Below are 12877 nucleotides of genomic sequence, written 5' to 3'. Positions count from 1 at the left end.
AGCAAGTGGAGAGTATTTCATCATACTCCTGACTTGTGACTTGTAAATGGTAGGAAGTCTTAATGGTGTCAGGAACTGAGTCAACTTGGGGCAGGATACCTGGCCCTGACTTGTGCTTGTAGCCATGGTAATTATTCGGCTGATCCGATGGACCTCTGATCAATGGGCACCCCCAGGAAGTTGAAGGTGGTACAGCTGGTGATGGTAGCACACCTGAGGAAAACTGTATTTGCCTAGTACACCACTTTTATCTCGAATCAAACTGGGGTATCTTGCTCAGTCAGTCAGTGTAGAAACTGAAGCCAAAATTTTTGATCAGTATTAATGCAATAAGTGCAAAATATCCCATAACCAACGTTGATGCCAGTGAAATTTCTGAACTAAGCAGCTGTAAGATCATATGCCCTTTGGAATATGGTTTGCACATGAGCCCAGCAAGAAGCAGCCTTGACTCTTGTCTTCTCTGGGTCAGATGTACCAAAGTCACTTGCAGTGACCCAACCTCTATCTTGTTAGAGATCAGCTAACCAAGCATAGACCTGGGATGGAAGCTGGCACCTTAACATTCCTTGTTCATTTCTATGCTTTGTGTGTACTTGTGTATTTAGTGCACTCGTGAAGTGTGTTAACAATGGACTGTGAAGAAATTAGATTCAGAAAGTTCACCTGTTAAATACAGAACACTTGACCTGGGACGACAAATTAAAGGTTAAGAAGTCAAAAAAAAAGATTTAAAATCTTGATTTTTATTTGGATGAGGTTGATAGAAATGTAAAGATAATGAGTGGAATAATATATTGGCAGGTTTTAAAAAGAGATTGGATGAATTCCTAGGTTGCAAGAACTCTAGACTGGGAAATACAGCAAAGTGGGAACACTGGAAGAGTAAAAAAAAGTTTGAAAGGGCATTGTTTCCTTGCTCACAATATTTCTATCATCTTCCTTCCCCCAATAATGTGTAAAAAAAACCACAAACTCCAGAGCTGCAAATAAAATATCACTGCTCTGGATTAGTCTTTTTTCAAGCTATTTGAATAAAGTGGATGTAAAATCTGAATTTAACGCAATTAAGAACCACATATTTCCTTTAAGACCTAAACCTATTACTTATGCACCACCTAGTGAAATGATTCAGTACAGCACAGCCTGTAAGCTTTTTTTTAATAATCACGTCAAAAATGCAAAGTGCTCTGAGAAAAGAACTGGATAGAAACATTTTATGATGCTCTGATTTCCACATCAAGCTTTGATGTAAAGTCCGTGTTCTGTATTTTCCAAAGTGAAATAAATCGATTTACTACATTTGCATTAATAGAAAATTGTGAACGTTAAAAAACTTTTTTCTGGATATTGGTAGCAATGATTCCTGGTGACTTTATAATGTTAGTTATTTAATCGTCTTGTGATTTCTCAGTTCACATAATAGGTTGCAGCTGGTCATAAAAAGCACATATCAGTGATTTCCCATTGCAAGTTTATAGTGAAATCAATCCTTGGCTCTCTCAATTGTTTGCTCATATTTATAAAAAGAAATGATATTTTTATTTTAAGTGAACATTTGCCTACGGTTACAAGCTAAGCAGGGGGATCTCAATCTTTACAAAACTATTGCAATGTCAGATGTTCCTCCGTGGAACATGCAGCAGAGACCCAATCTAGATAAGGAAATCACAAAACCTGACGTGGGGGTGGAGGCATCCTCCCGCGCCTCGGCTCTGGCAGCCGACAGCAAGTCCGTCAGCGCAGGGCGAGGCTGCACTTTCCAGCCGGCCGCCAGGGTGCGCCACGGAGCGAGCACGTGACCCTCGGGGTTGGGGGGGCGCGGCGTGGCCTCGAGGGATCACGTTGTCGGCGTCGAGGCCTGAAATGGCGGAGTTGACGCGGCAAACCGCATGAAAACATGCGCCATGACCCCCAGGGGAAGCCCCGCTCTGCTCTGAACAGTGTCCTCCCTCGTGTGGTGGGAAGGGCCGCACGGTGCAGGCAGCTTGATTCGAGGCTTTCTGGCGGGGTTGCCATGGTGACGGCGGCCTGGGACCGGCTCCTGCTCCTGGCTCTGCTGCTCGGTTCCTCGGCCGGAGCCAAGCTGAACGTCCCCAAGGTCCTGCTGCCTTACTCTGCCACCGTGAGGGTCAACTTCACCCTGGAGGCCGACGAAGGCTGCTATGGATGGTGAGCTGTGCTTCTCCCCACCCACACCGGCCGCTGGGTGAGAGCCTGGGCTTAATTGCCCCAGTGCTCTGGTATTTCACATCATTGCAATGCGTGCAGAGAAGGCTCACAGGGATGTTGCCAGGACTGCAGGGACTGAGTCACAGGGAGAGGTTGGGCTAGGACTGTGTTATTAAGTAGTTATGATAAAGAACTACAGTTCCCGGTAGGCAATGCAAGGGGTTACATGGGGGAACAGGAAGTGGCTGTAAAAAGAGAGGGAAAGCAAGCAGTCTGGTGTTGGGTAATAAAAATGTACAGATGTTAAACCCATGCAAAGTTTGTCTCTTGATGAAGAACAAGCATAACAAGGATTTTATTCAATGGAGCAAAGGAGACCGAGAGATGATCTTGTAGAGGTGTATAAAATCATGAGGGGGCATAGATTGGGTGAATACACACTGTCTTTTTCCCAGGGTTGGGGAATCAAGAACTAGAGGGTATAGGTTTAAGGGGAGAGATTTAATAGGAACCTAAGGGGCAATTTTTTCACCTAGAGGGTGGACCGTGTATGGAATGAGCTGCCAGAGAAAGTGGCTGAGGCAGGTACATTAACATTTAGATGGCACTTGGACAGGTGCGTGGATAGGAAAGGTTTAGAGGAATATGGGCCAAATGCAGGCAAATGGGATGAGCTTAGATGGGTATCTCGGCTGGCATGGACTAGCTGGGCCGAAGAGCCTGTTTCCGTGCTGTATGACTATGACACCATGTCATGAGTTCAGGTGCACAACTACCTGAGATAAATGGGATCACTCCCTGACAACTGCACTATTTACTGTCATTCTGACTCTGGAGCCATCCCAAAGGATTGGAAAACTATGAATGCTAAGCTTCTATTTTAAGAAGGAGGGAGACAAAAAGTAGTAAACAATAGGCCAGTTCCCCTAACATGTGACATTGGGAAAATGCTGATTCCACTTTTTAGGATATAACCGCAGGGCAAAGAAGGCCAAAACATCATAAGACAATCAACATGGTGTCATGAAATGGCAATTATGTTTGACAAATTCGCTAGAGTTCTTTAAGAAAGTAATAAGTAGTGTGGGTAAAGAGTAGATGTAGTGTGTTTTGATTTCCAGAAGACATTCAATAAGGTGCCACATAAATGATGACTACACAAGATAAGGGGACACGGTTGGGGTAATGTATTGGCCTCGATAGCAGAGTGGTTATCGAACAGAAAATGGTGAGTAGGGGTAAATGAGTCATTTTCACATTGGCGATAGGGAATTAGTGGGGTGGGGACAAGCAATGTGCTGGAGGAACTCATTAGGTCAGGCAGCATCTGTGGAAGGAAATGGACATACACCATTTCAGGTCAAGACCCTTCATCTGTTCATATGAGAGGTCTTGATCAGAAACATTGAGTGTCCATTTCATTCTACAGATGCTGCCTGACCCTCTGAGTTCCTCCAGCACATTGCTTGTTGTTCCAGATTCTAGCATCTGCAGTGTCTAGTGTCTCCCTTAGTGTGTGTACAGGGATCAATGTTAGTGATTTAACTATTTTGTAATATATATTGATGACTTGAATTAAAGGGCCGAGTGCTGTTGCCAAATTTGCTGAGATGTGTGGAAAGTTATGAGCAGAACACAAAGGCTCATCAAAGATAGGTTAAATGGGTGGAGCAAGAAGCTGTCAAATGGAGTAAAATATAGAAAAATGCGAGGTTATTTTCTTTGGATTGCTGCTTGAGTTCTGTGATGTTTAACATCACTGTGCCATGGGTTCAGTATTTTCCCTTGAGACAGGGAGTTTGGTTTAGATTATTCAGGTGCAGGGATGAGAAATTTCTGACCTTCTCAGAATTCCAACTTTCCAGTAACTAAATTTCAACCTTGTGGATGGCTTTCCAACTTCCTGATCTGCTGTTACAGCCGTGATGCTCAACAAAGAGTCTCAGGGCCATGTACACCTTACAAGATCGATCTGATCTGCCAGACCTGCAAACAGTTTCTCCCCCCTGAGCCCCACAAGGTCCACTTATGTCCTACCTCGCCATATGCCAGCTTGCTAACAGTTCAAAGGAATATCCAATTCAGCCCCAACTCCTTAAAAGATACATATAGCCTGTGGTTATCCAGCAGAAGTGCGTAGGGACAAGTCACAGCACTGGAGGGTGTATATGAAGGCCAGTGGTAGGATTCAACTCACCCAGTGATGGGCCTAGGTATGAGGGATCCACAGATGAGGTACTGAGGCACCGGGGACCATGTTGGGCCAGTCCATTCTTCTGGGGTTCAAGTCCAGATCCACTTCTAAATGTACGTATACTGCAATAGTCGGTCACAGAGTCATGCTGCACTGAAACAGGCCCTTCAGCCTACTGATTCTGTGCTGACTAACAAGCACCCACTTACACTAATACTACACTAATCTCATTTTATTCTTCCCACATTCCCATCAACTCTCTCCAGATTCTACTAGTCACTTATACATTAGGGGAAATTTACAATGACTGTTTAACCAATCGACCCACATATCTTTGGTATGTGGGAGGAAACCAGCACACCAGGAGAATCCCACACAGTCACAAGGAGAAAATCCAAACTCCACACATACAGCACTGGAGGTCAGAATGGAATCTGGCTGCAAGGCAGCAGCTCTACAAGTTGTACCACTGTAGCACCCCATGGTCTGTCACTATGTGACATTGGAATACAGCACTAGAAAGCATAACTAGGTCATTTTATAAAAATAGGATACAGTGCTGGTGGGCAGAAGTCTGTGTCACTATAGCTCTGGGGTACTACACTGGCGGGTACAGATCTGTCTTCATATAATGATACTTTACTGGGTTGGCATAGGTTTCTCACTGGGACTAACTGGAATTTCAAAGAGCTCTTTTGAAGAGTTGATACAGGCATAATGAGTTATAGGATTCGTCCAGTTACTATCCCTGCCACAGTCTCCATCTTGCATTTCACTCTTGTTTGGGAGAGTCTTGTACACTAGCTTAAAATACAGTGATTATTGAGAGTGAACAGGAAATGTGTTCACCTCTCTGACTTGGGGAAATACATATCTTCTAAGCCACCTTCTTAAAAAGCATGCTTGAGTTTTATGTACTTTTCTGAATAGCTTGGACAAATAAAATTTATTTATTTTCAGAGGTGTTCAGTTTGTAAATCTGGCCCTTCCTGAACTCCTCCAGTTGGAGCCCCAAGCCAGGCTGCCACCCCTCTCCTGCTGCTTTGCTTGATTTTTAATCATACAAATTGTTTAGCCTTGCTTGTCTTATCCCTGAGTCCACCACGCTTGTCTTGGACTATGGTTCTGTCTGCATTCAACAAGGTAGGGAGTGCCATGTTTTCTCAGAAGAACATTATTGAAGCAGTTGTGTTTGAATGGAATTCTTGTAACTTTATTGTCAAGTTACAAGATTGAGTTTTTCTTTCCCTGTTGTTTTAAACTGAATTCAAATTGATGACTGCCAAGGTGGAAATTGAGGTCCAGGATTATTAGTTCAGAACACTGGAGTACCGGTTCGGTCAAGTGATATTTGGTCTGGATATGAATCCACATGCCACCATCTTTTGAATGAAAATCACGATGATGCTGGAGGAACTCAGCAGGCCAGGCAGCATCTGTGGAGAAAAGTAGGCAGTCAATGTTTCAGGTCAGGACCCTTCTTCAGGACTGAAGATAGGAAAAGGGGAAGCCCAATATATAGGAGGGAAAAGCGGAGCAGTGATAAGTGGACAAAAGAGGGGAGGTGGGGTGGGCACAAGGTGGTGATATGTAGATGCAGGTGACAGATAGTGACAGGCTGATGCGGAGGAGGAGGGGGAGAGCAGATCTACAGGAGGGTGGGGTCAAAGGTAAGGAGGAAAAAAGAGGGGGGTAGAAAAAAGAGAGGCTAGGAAAGGGAAGAAAAGAAGAGGTATGGGTGGGGGTGGGGATTACTTAAAGTGGGAGAATTCAGTGTTCATGCCGTTAGGCTGCAAGGTTCCAAGATGGAAAACGAGGTGCTGTTCCTCCAGTTTGTGCTTGGAATTCTCTTGGCAGTGGAGGAGGCCGAGGACTGACATATCAGTGATGGAGTGGGAGGGGGAGTTGAAGTGACTGGCAATGGGGAGATGCAGATCACGGTTACAGACGGAGCACAGGCGTTCTGCGAAACAGTCACCTAGTCCGCGTTTGGTCTCGCCAATGTAGAGCAAGCCACACTTGGAGCACTAAATGCAGTAGATGGTATTAAGGGAGGTGCAGGTAAATCTCTGTCTCACCCGAAAGGACTGTTTGAGTCTTTAGATGGAGCTGGTGTAGGGGCAGGTGTTGCACCAATGGCGGGGACAGTGGAAAGTTCCAGGGGTGGGAGTGGGATGGGTGGGGGGGGGGGGGGGGGGCGGGGGAGGAGTCAACCAGGGAGTCGCAGAGAGAGCAGTACCTGCGAAAGGCAGAAAGGGGTGGGGAGGGGAAGATATGCTTGTTGGTGGGGTCCCGTTGGAGAAGGCGGAAGTGGCGGAGAATGATGTGTTGGATATGTAGGCTGGAAGGATGAAATGTGCGGACAAGGGGGACCCTATCCCTATTGGGTCTGGGAGGGGTGTGGGTGAGAGCAGGGGTGCGGGAAATGGCAGAGATGTGGGTGCAAGCTCTCTCAACCACAGTAGGGGTAAGCCCCAGTTAGTAAAGAAGTTGGACATCTTGGATGTCCTGGAGTGGGAAGCCTCATCATGGGAGCAGATGCAGCGGAGGCAGAGAAATTGAGAAAAAAGGATAGCGTCCTTGCAAGAGACAGGGTGGGAGGAGCTGTGATCGAGGTAGCTGTGGGCATCAGTGGGCTTGTAGAAGATGTCGGTGGATTAGGAAGATGGAAAGATCGAGGAAGGAGAGAGAGATGTCAGGAGATATCCAAGTGAATTGGAGAGAGGGTGAAAATTTGTGGTGAAATTTATGAAACTTTTTTCACCGTTTTCACCACCACCATCTTTTCACTGTTCTTTAGACTCCATCATTTGTGTAAATATGTAATTTATTGTCAGAATATACAAGTTTTAGTGAAATTGTGTGTTACCATCAGGATCCAAAAATGTCAGTAAATTATGCACACTGTAGTACTTTGAAATTCTCTTTTATAGATTGAGAGTGATTGTATTTTGGGTAATACACAAACTATGATGGAAATAACATGTTTTAGTTGAATTATATGTGAGGGTTAGAGGCTGAGCTGTGAGTGACTACAAAGACAAAATTATTTTGGGAACAAACAAGTTCAGCTTAAGATGAAGCAGAAAGATCTGAGTTATATGAAAACTGAACTGTACTTTGTTTGATCTCACACTAGAGACTGGGAAAAGAAATTGAGCAACACTGATTTAACAGTAAGAGTGGTTCATGAAGTCAATAATGGAAGTGTCATGTGTTTATAAAGTATGATGCTGTACATTTGCTTTTGGTTTTATGCCCTGTTGAATGATATGCAACACTTTTAATTATGTAACATGACATGATTACATCTTGAGTATGGACATACATTTTATTTACAGCGATTTTAATCTTTTGCCAAGTGCAGCAATTGAAATGAGGAAAATAATTAATTAAAATTATTACAATTAAAATGTTAATGTCTTACAACATAATTAACTTTAAGTAGTTTAACTGTTCTCACTTTGAAAGATAGTGTATAGTTCTACAGGTCCTCCCCAGATTATGAACGGCAGACTAATGGACATCTGGTACATACAAATGAGTATTTAGGAGACCGGCAGGATGGATGGGAATGGATTTGCCAGCTGCTACAAGGCTGCAGGCATCTTCCGCTCACCCCTCATCTGCATCTCCTCGCCACCCCCCCCCCCCCCCCCCCGCCCCCCAAGCTGCAACAATTGGGGGCTGTGTCAAGCTGAGCAGAGCTGGGAGCACTAAGCAGACTGACTTGCTCACTCAGCCAGTGAGACCAGCTGATGGCTGTTCTTCCCACGCCTGCTCGCTCTCCTGTCACAGCTGTTTCTGTGATGCCCTCCCACACATTTCTTGTTTATTTCCGATTTACGAACAATTCAGGTTACAAACAATTCTAAGGAATGGAACGCTGTCGTAACCTGGTGACTGCTGGTATTGAGAAGAATGACAAGTCCAGACATATATTGTTTTCAAGTTAATTAAAGTAGAGTTAGCGTGCTTATTAAGTGTTTGAATTCATTTAACTCATATTTAAACTACAATATTTGTCGTATTTTAAGTGAGATGATAAATTCTGAATCTGGCTGAAGCTCACATTGCCTGAATAAAAATTACATCTCAGTTATCAAACTTTGAGATGAGCACACTTAGTAAATGAATACAGTAAAGCAATAATGTGTTGGTACAGGTCAGAGAACTGAATAGCTCTTTTTCATGACAGGTTTTCAACACGACCAGATATAGCAACTGTTGAACCTGTGTATCAGAATGACACTGACTGTTCCACTACAGCCGTGATATCTGTCCGCTCAACTCAGCCTACTCGCCTCACCAGCATAATTATAGCGGAGGAAATGGGTAAATATCAAGTGATTATTATAATTATTTTAAAGGGTGGACATGAATTGAAAATATAACTCAATACTAATTTGGTATTTAGTAATTGATGGAATGGATATTTGACATCTCCTGAAACAGATGTTTCAAAATGCTTTGTAGGCTATCCCTCAGGATTGAGGATAACTTGCTTCCTCTACAATTCTATAGGTTCTGAGGAAGCTGCAATGTGAGACCTGTACATCCTGACATAAAGTGAGGCAGGAGATGCTTCATGGGATGGGTGGGTAGGTAGTTTGGGAGGTCGTGTGCTCCTTCCACCAATTTGTTGGGTTCCTGAAGAATGGATTTAAGTTTCTCAATGCCATTCTAAAACTTCTGTCTTAAGTAACCATGGGTCAGCGATCCTCATGAGTCAGTAGAGATGGTAACCATTTTCAAGTAAGTTTTGAGGATGTTCTTGAACTATTTCATCTTTCTATCTGGTAATCACTTGCACTGTAAGTGTCTTTTTTTGCAGGTCAGGTTGATTATAACAGAATGGATTAAGCATTGGTCAGTGCAACAGTTATGACCTGGATGTAGTGGACCGTAATGGGCCCGAATCTCAAATAACTGAGTACAGGAAGGAGATAGAGAGCCTCGTGGCATTTTGTCATTACAACAACCTTTCCCTCAATGTCAGCAAAACAAAAGAGCTGATCATTGACTTCAGGAAGGGGGCAGTGCGCATGTTCCTATTTACATCAACAGTGCTGAGGTCGAGAAGGTTGAAACCTTCAAATTCCTAGGAGTGAACATCACCAATAGCCTGTCCTGGTCCAACCACATCAACCCCATGGCCAAGAAAGCTCACCAATGCCTCTACTTCCTTAGGAGGCTAAAGAAATTTGACATGTACCCTTTAACCCTCACCAATTTTTATTGTTGCACCATAGAAAGCATCCTATCCGGATGCTCATCACGGCTTGATATGGCAACTGCTCTGCCTGTGACCTCAAGAAACTGCAGAGTTGTGGATACAGCTCAACACTTTACAGAAACCAGCCTCCCCTCCATGGACTCTGTCTACACTTCTCGCTGCCTCGGTAAAACAGCCAACGTATTCAAAGACCCCACCCCACCAGGAATTTCTCTCTTTTCCCCCCCTCTCCCAGGCAGAAGATACAAAAGCCTGAAACACGTACCACCAGGCTCAAGGACAGCTTCTATCCCACTGTTATAAGACTATTGAATGGTTCCCTAGAACAATAAAATGGACTCTTGACCTCATAAATCTCCCCTCACTTATGGCCTTACACTTTATTGTATGGCTGCACTGCACTTTCTCTGTAACTGTAACACTTTATTCTACATTCTGTTGTTGTTTTCCCTTGGACTACCTCAATGCATTGTTGTAATGAAATGATCTATATGGATGGCTTGGAAAACAAAATTTATCACTGTACTTTGGTACTCGTGACAATAATAAACCAATTCCCCAGTGATGTGGATTCCTTATGTTCTCTCATAATCTGACAGGTGCCAATTCCTAGATCAGCAGTGTTGCCAAGAGGTGTGCTTGCCTTTCTGGCAAAACAGTGTTAATGACTGTACAGTGCTCCAAATATTTTGTCAGGAGAAGGATTCTGTTAGATCCAACTTTCTGTGCTCCTCATTGTCCTCCTTGCCTTGTCAAAGGATTGTATCTTTTCTGATTCTGGCATTGACGTTGCCCAAGAGGATCAATTTTCTCCCTTTGGGATGCAGATGAGAGCTTTTTCAATGTTGAAATTGAAGTCTTCCTTGGCCATATCTGTAGCTTCCAAATTTGGAATTCTGCATAATGATAGTACAAATATGCCCATGTCTCATTGACATTCAAAGTAGATAGATTCTTGGAAAATTAGCTGAATTAGTTGTGAAGTAAAAAGAATTATATTTTTGTAACTTCACAAACTTAAAAATAACCATAAGTATGAATCACAAAAAAATGTGATGACTTAATGGAATGCATTGCTACTGTATATAATGGATCAGTTAAAAGTGAGAATTCCCAATGCATCCACAAGGCCCTGCATGTTTCTAGAACTCCAGTGAGAAGCACAAAAGGAACAATCAAATTATTGAAAAATGAAATGTAAGTTGCTATCACACAATGGGAATTTTAAAACATAAGTAATATTTACAATACCATGGTGAATATTGCAGCATTTTGTAAGTATATGCAATTATACTTACAAATATATATATGTATATTCAGGAAAATGTAAAATAATTACATGAATAGAGTTGAGTATCTGTTTCATTGCAGTAGTTGGAAGATTGTGGATTCTGAGTAAGCTTCAGCACTAAATTAAGGATGACACTCCACCACTGAAGGAGTAACTGCAATAAGAATTGCAGTTTTTCAGATGAAATGTTAAACTGAAGCCCCCTCAGGTGCACTAAAAAGGACCCATGGCACCATTTTGAAGAATAGCTGGGAGGTTCTCTCCAGTGTCCCAGGCACTTTATACATCTCAGTTAGCACCAGTGGGACAGAGTATGTGTTTTGTGTTAGAAGCCTTTCCTGGTTAATTAGTTGTGTTTCTAGCATTGCAGCAGTGACTACACTTCAAACAGTATTTTAGAGGTTAAGAGCACTTTGGGATGCCCAAAATTTTGCAAGGTGATTTACTGCATCTTTTTTAAAAATTTTCTTCTGCATTGCCAGTAAAATTTGAAGCTCATTTCAAATGATGCTATCTGGCATTTGTATTGTAAAATAGCTTAAAATTTCTTGATGCGCATGTTTCTGATCTCCTGCACCCCCAATTCCTCCTCTGTCAAAGAATTTGAAATTTTAGTGAATTAAATGGTGCAAGTTACTTTTGCTTTAATCCCACACTGACTTCAGTTTTAAATAGGAACCTCTTTTTATGTTGGTGCTCTGCCTTTCCCATACAACTGCGTGTGGAGAAAATGATCTTCTAGTACAGTGACAGGTTATAATCAAGTTGTTGGGCTAATGGACACTTTAAAATTAAAATCCAGATTAAAATTCAGAGAGCACAGTGCTACAGCTAGTAGAGCCACTGCCTCACAGCACCAGAGACCTGGGTTCAAGCCTGAGCTCGAGTTCTGTCTGTGTGGAGTTTGCATGTTCTCCCTGTGATTGCATGGGTTTCCTCCAGTACTTCGGTTTCCTTCCACATCCCAAAGACGTGCAGGTTGATAGGCTAATTGGCCGCTGTAAATTTTCCAAAGTGAGTGGTAGAATCTGTGGGGGAGTTGATGGGGCCTGAAGTGCTGATGAAATGGAAGGACATAGCTGGTTGTGGGGGTTATTCTGAGATTCACTGGGAGGAATCTTTCAGATTGGATCATATACTTATTGTAGATCTTTTCCAGTTTTCAAATCAGTGGAATGAATAATTGGGTGGTTGTTTACCATTGCTCCTGTAACTGCACAATATGGACGTGACTATTACTTAAGCATGCAGAAGACTGTTCTGAACAGTTGAAGATTTTCAGCCATTGCTGTAAAATCTTGATAATAAAAAGCTGCTGTAATTTTTTTGTACCAAGATGACTATAAGTAAAGCACACTACAGGTGAGCCCTGCCTTACAGCAGTTCAGGTAACGGAAAGTCAGCCTTACGGAATTCACAAGCCACTACCTAAAAATCTGGGATAGGGAATAAAATTTGCTCTTACAAAACTTATGTGGAAAAAAAAGTGAATAAATAAACACTTTTTTCAACTTGCATTTCTTAATGCATGTGTAGATCACACAGCTTCACATTATGGAAAATCGCAATACAGAACATTTTCTAGGAATGCCAATCCCTCCCCTGTAATGCAAGGGTCGCATTTGTATTTGAATAAACAGTATAAAACTATAGGTCAGGAATTGATAGTTTCTTTTCACTACTGTTGTTTGTAATATATAAATGAAGTGTATTTTGTTGCTTAGAGCAACTAGTTATGCTTAAGGACCAATATGCATCTGTTTTCATAACTGTCAACTTTATACAGTGGAGTTTAGATAAGCTCAACTTGATTTAATCATTGTAGCCTGTTTCTGAAAACCCAGATGATCCTTTGAAATTCCCTTATTCATTAGTGTCAGAGCTAATCTGGAGTTCACTGCTTTGTCTTTATCTGTGTAATTCTTTACACTTTTTCAAGACTCACTTTTCTCAAGGCTTTAAGAATCTGATATCTAACATTATT

General features: G+C 42.5%; 1 protein-coding gene across 1 annotated transcript in view; it reads left to right on the top strand.

The window, feature by feature from the left end:
* The first annotated feature begins 1854 nt into the window (after window positions 1-1854).
* LOC127581486 (nuclear pore membrane glycoprotein 210-like) overlaps window positions 1855-12877 on the top strand; it is a 94466-nt gene continuing 83443 nt past the window's right edge. Inside the window, 2 exon segments of the mRNA XM_052035945.1 lie at window positions 1855-2172; window positions 8565-8701. Coding sequence (XP_051891905.1) covers window positions 1901-2172; window positions 8565-8701 — 409 coding nt within the window. The 5' untranslated portion in view covers window positions 1855-1900.

Source organism: Pristis pectinata, chromosome 21, assembly GCF_009764475.1.
Source record: "Pristis pectinata isolate sPriPec2 chromosome 21, sPriPec2.1.pri, whole genome shotgun sequence".
Classification (NCBI taxonomy): Eukaryota; Metazoa; Chordata; class Chondrichthyes; order Rhinopristiformes; family Pristidae; genus Pristis; species Pristis pectinata.
This window is presented reverse-complemented; position numbering and strand designations above follow the sequence as displayed.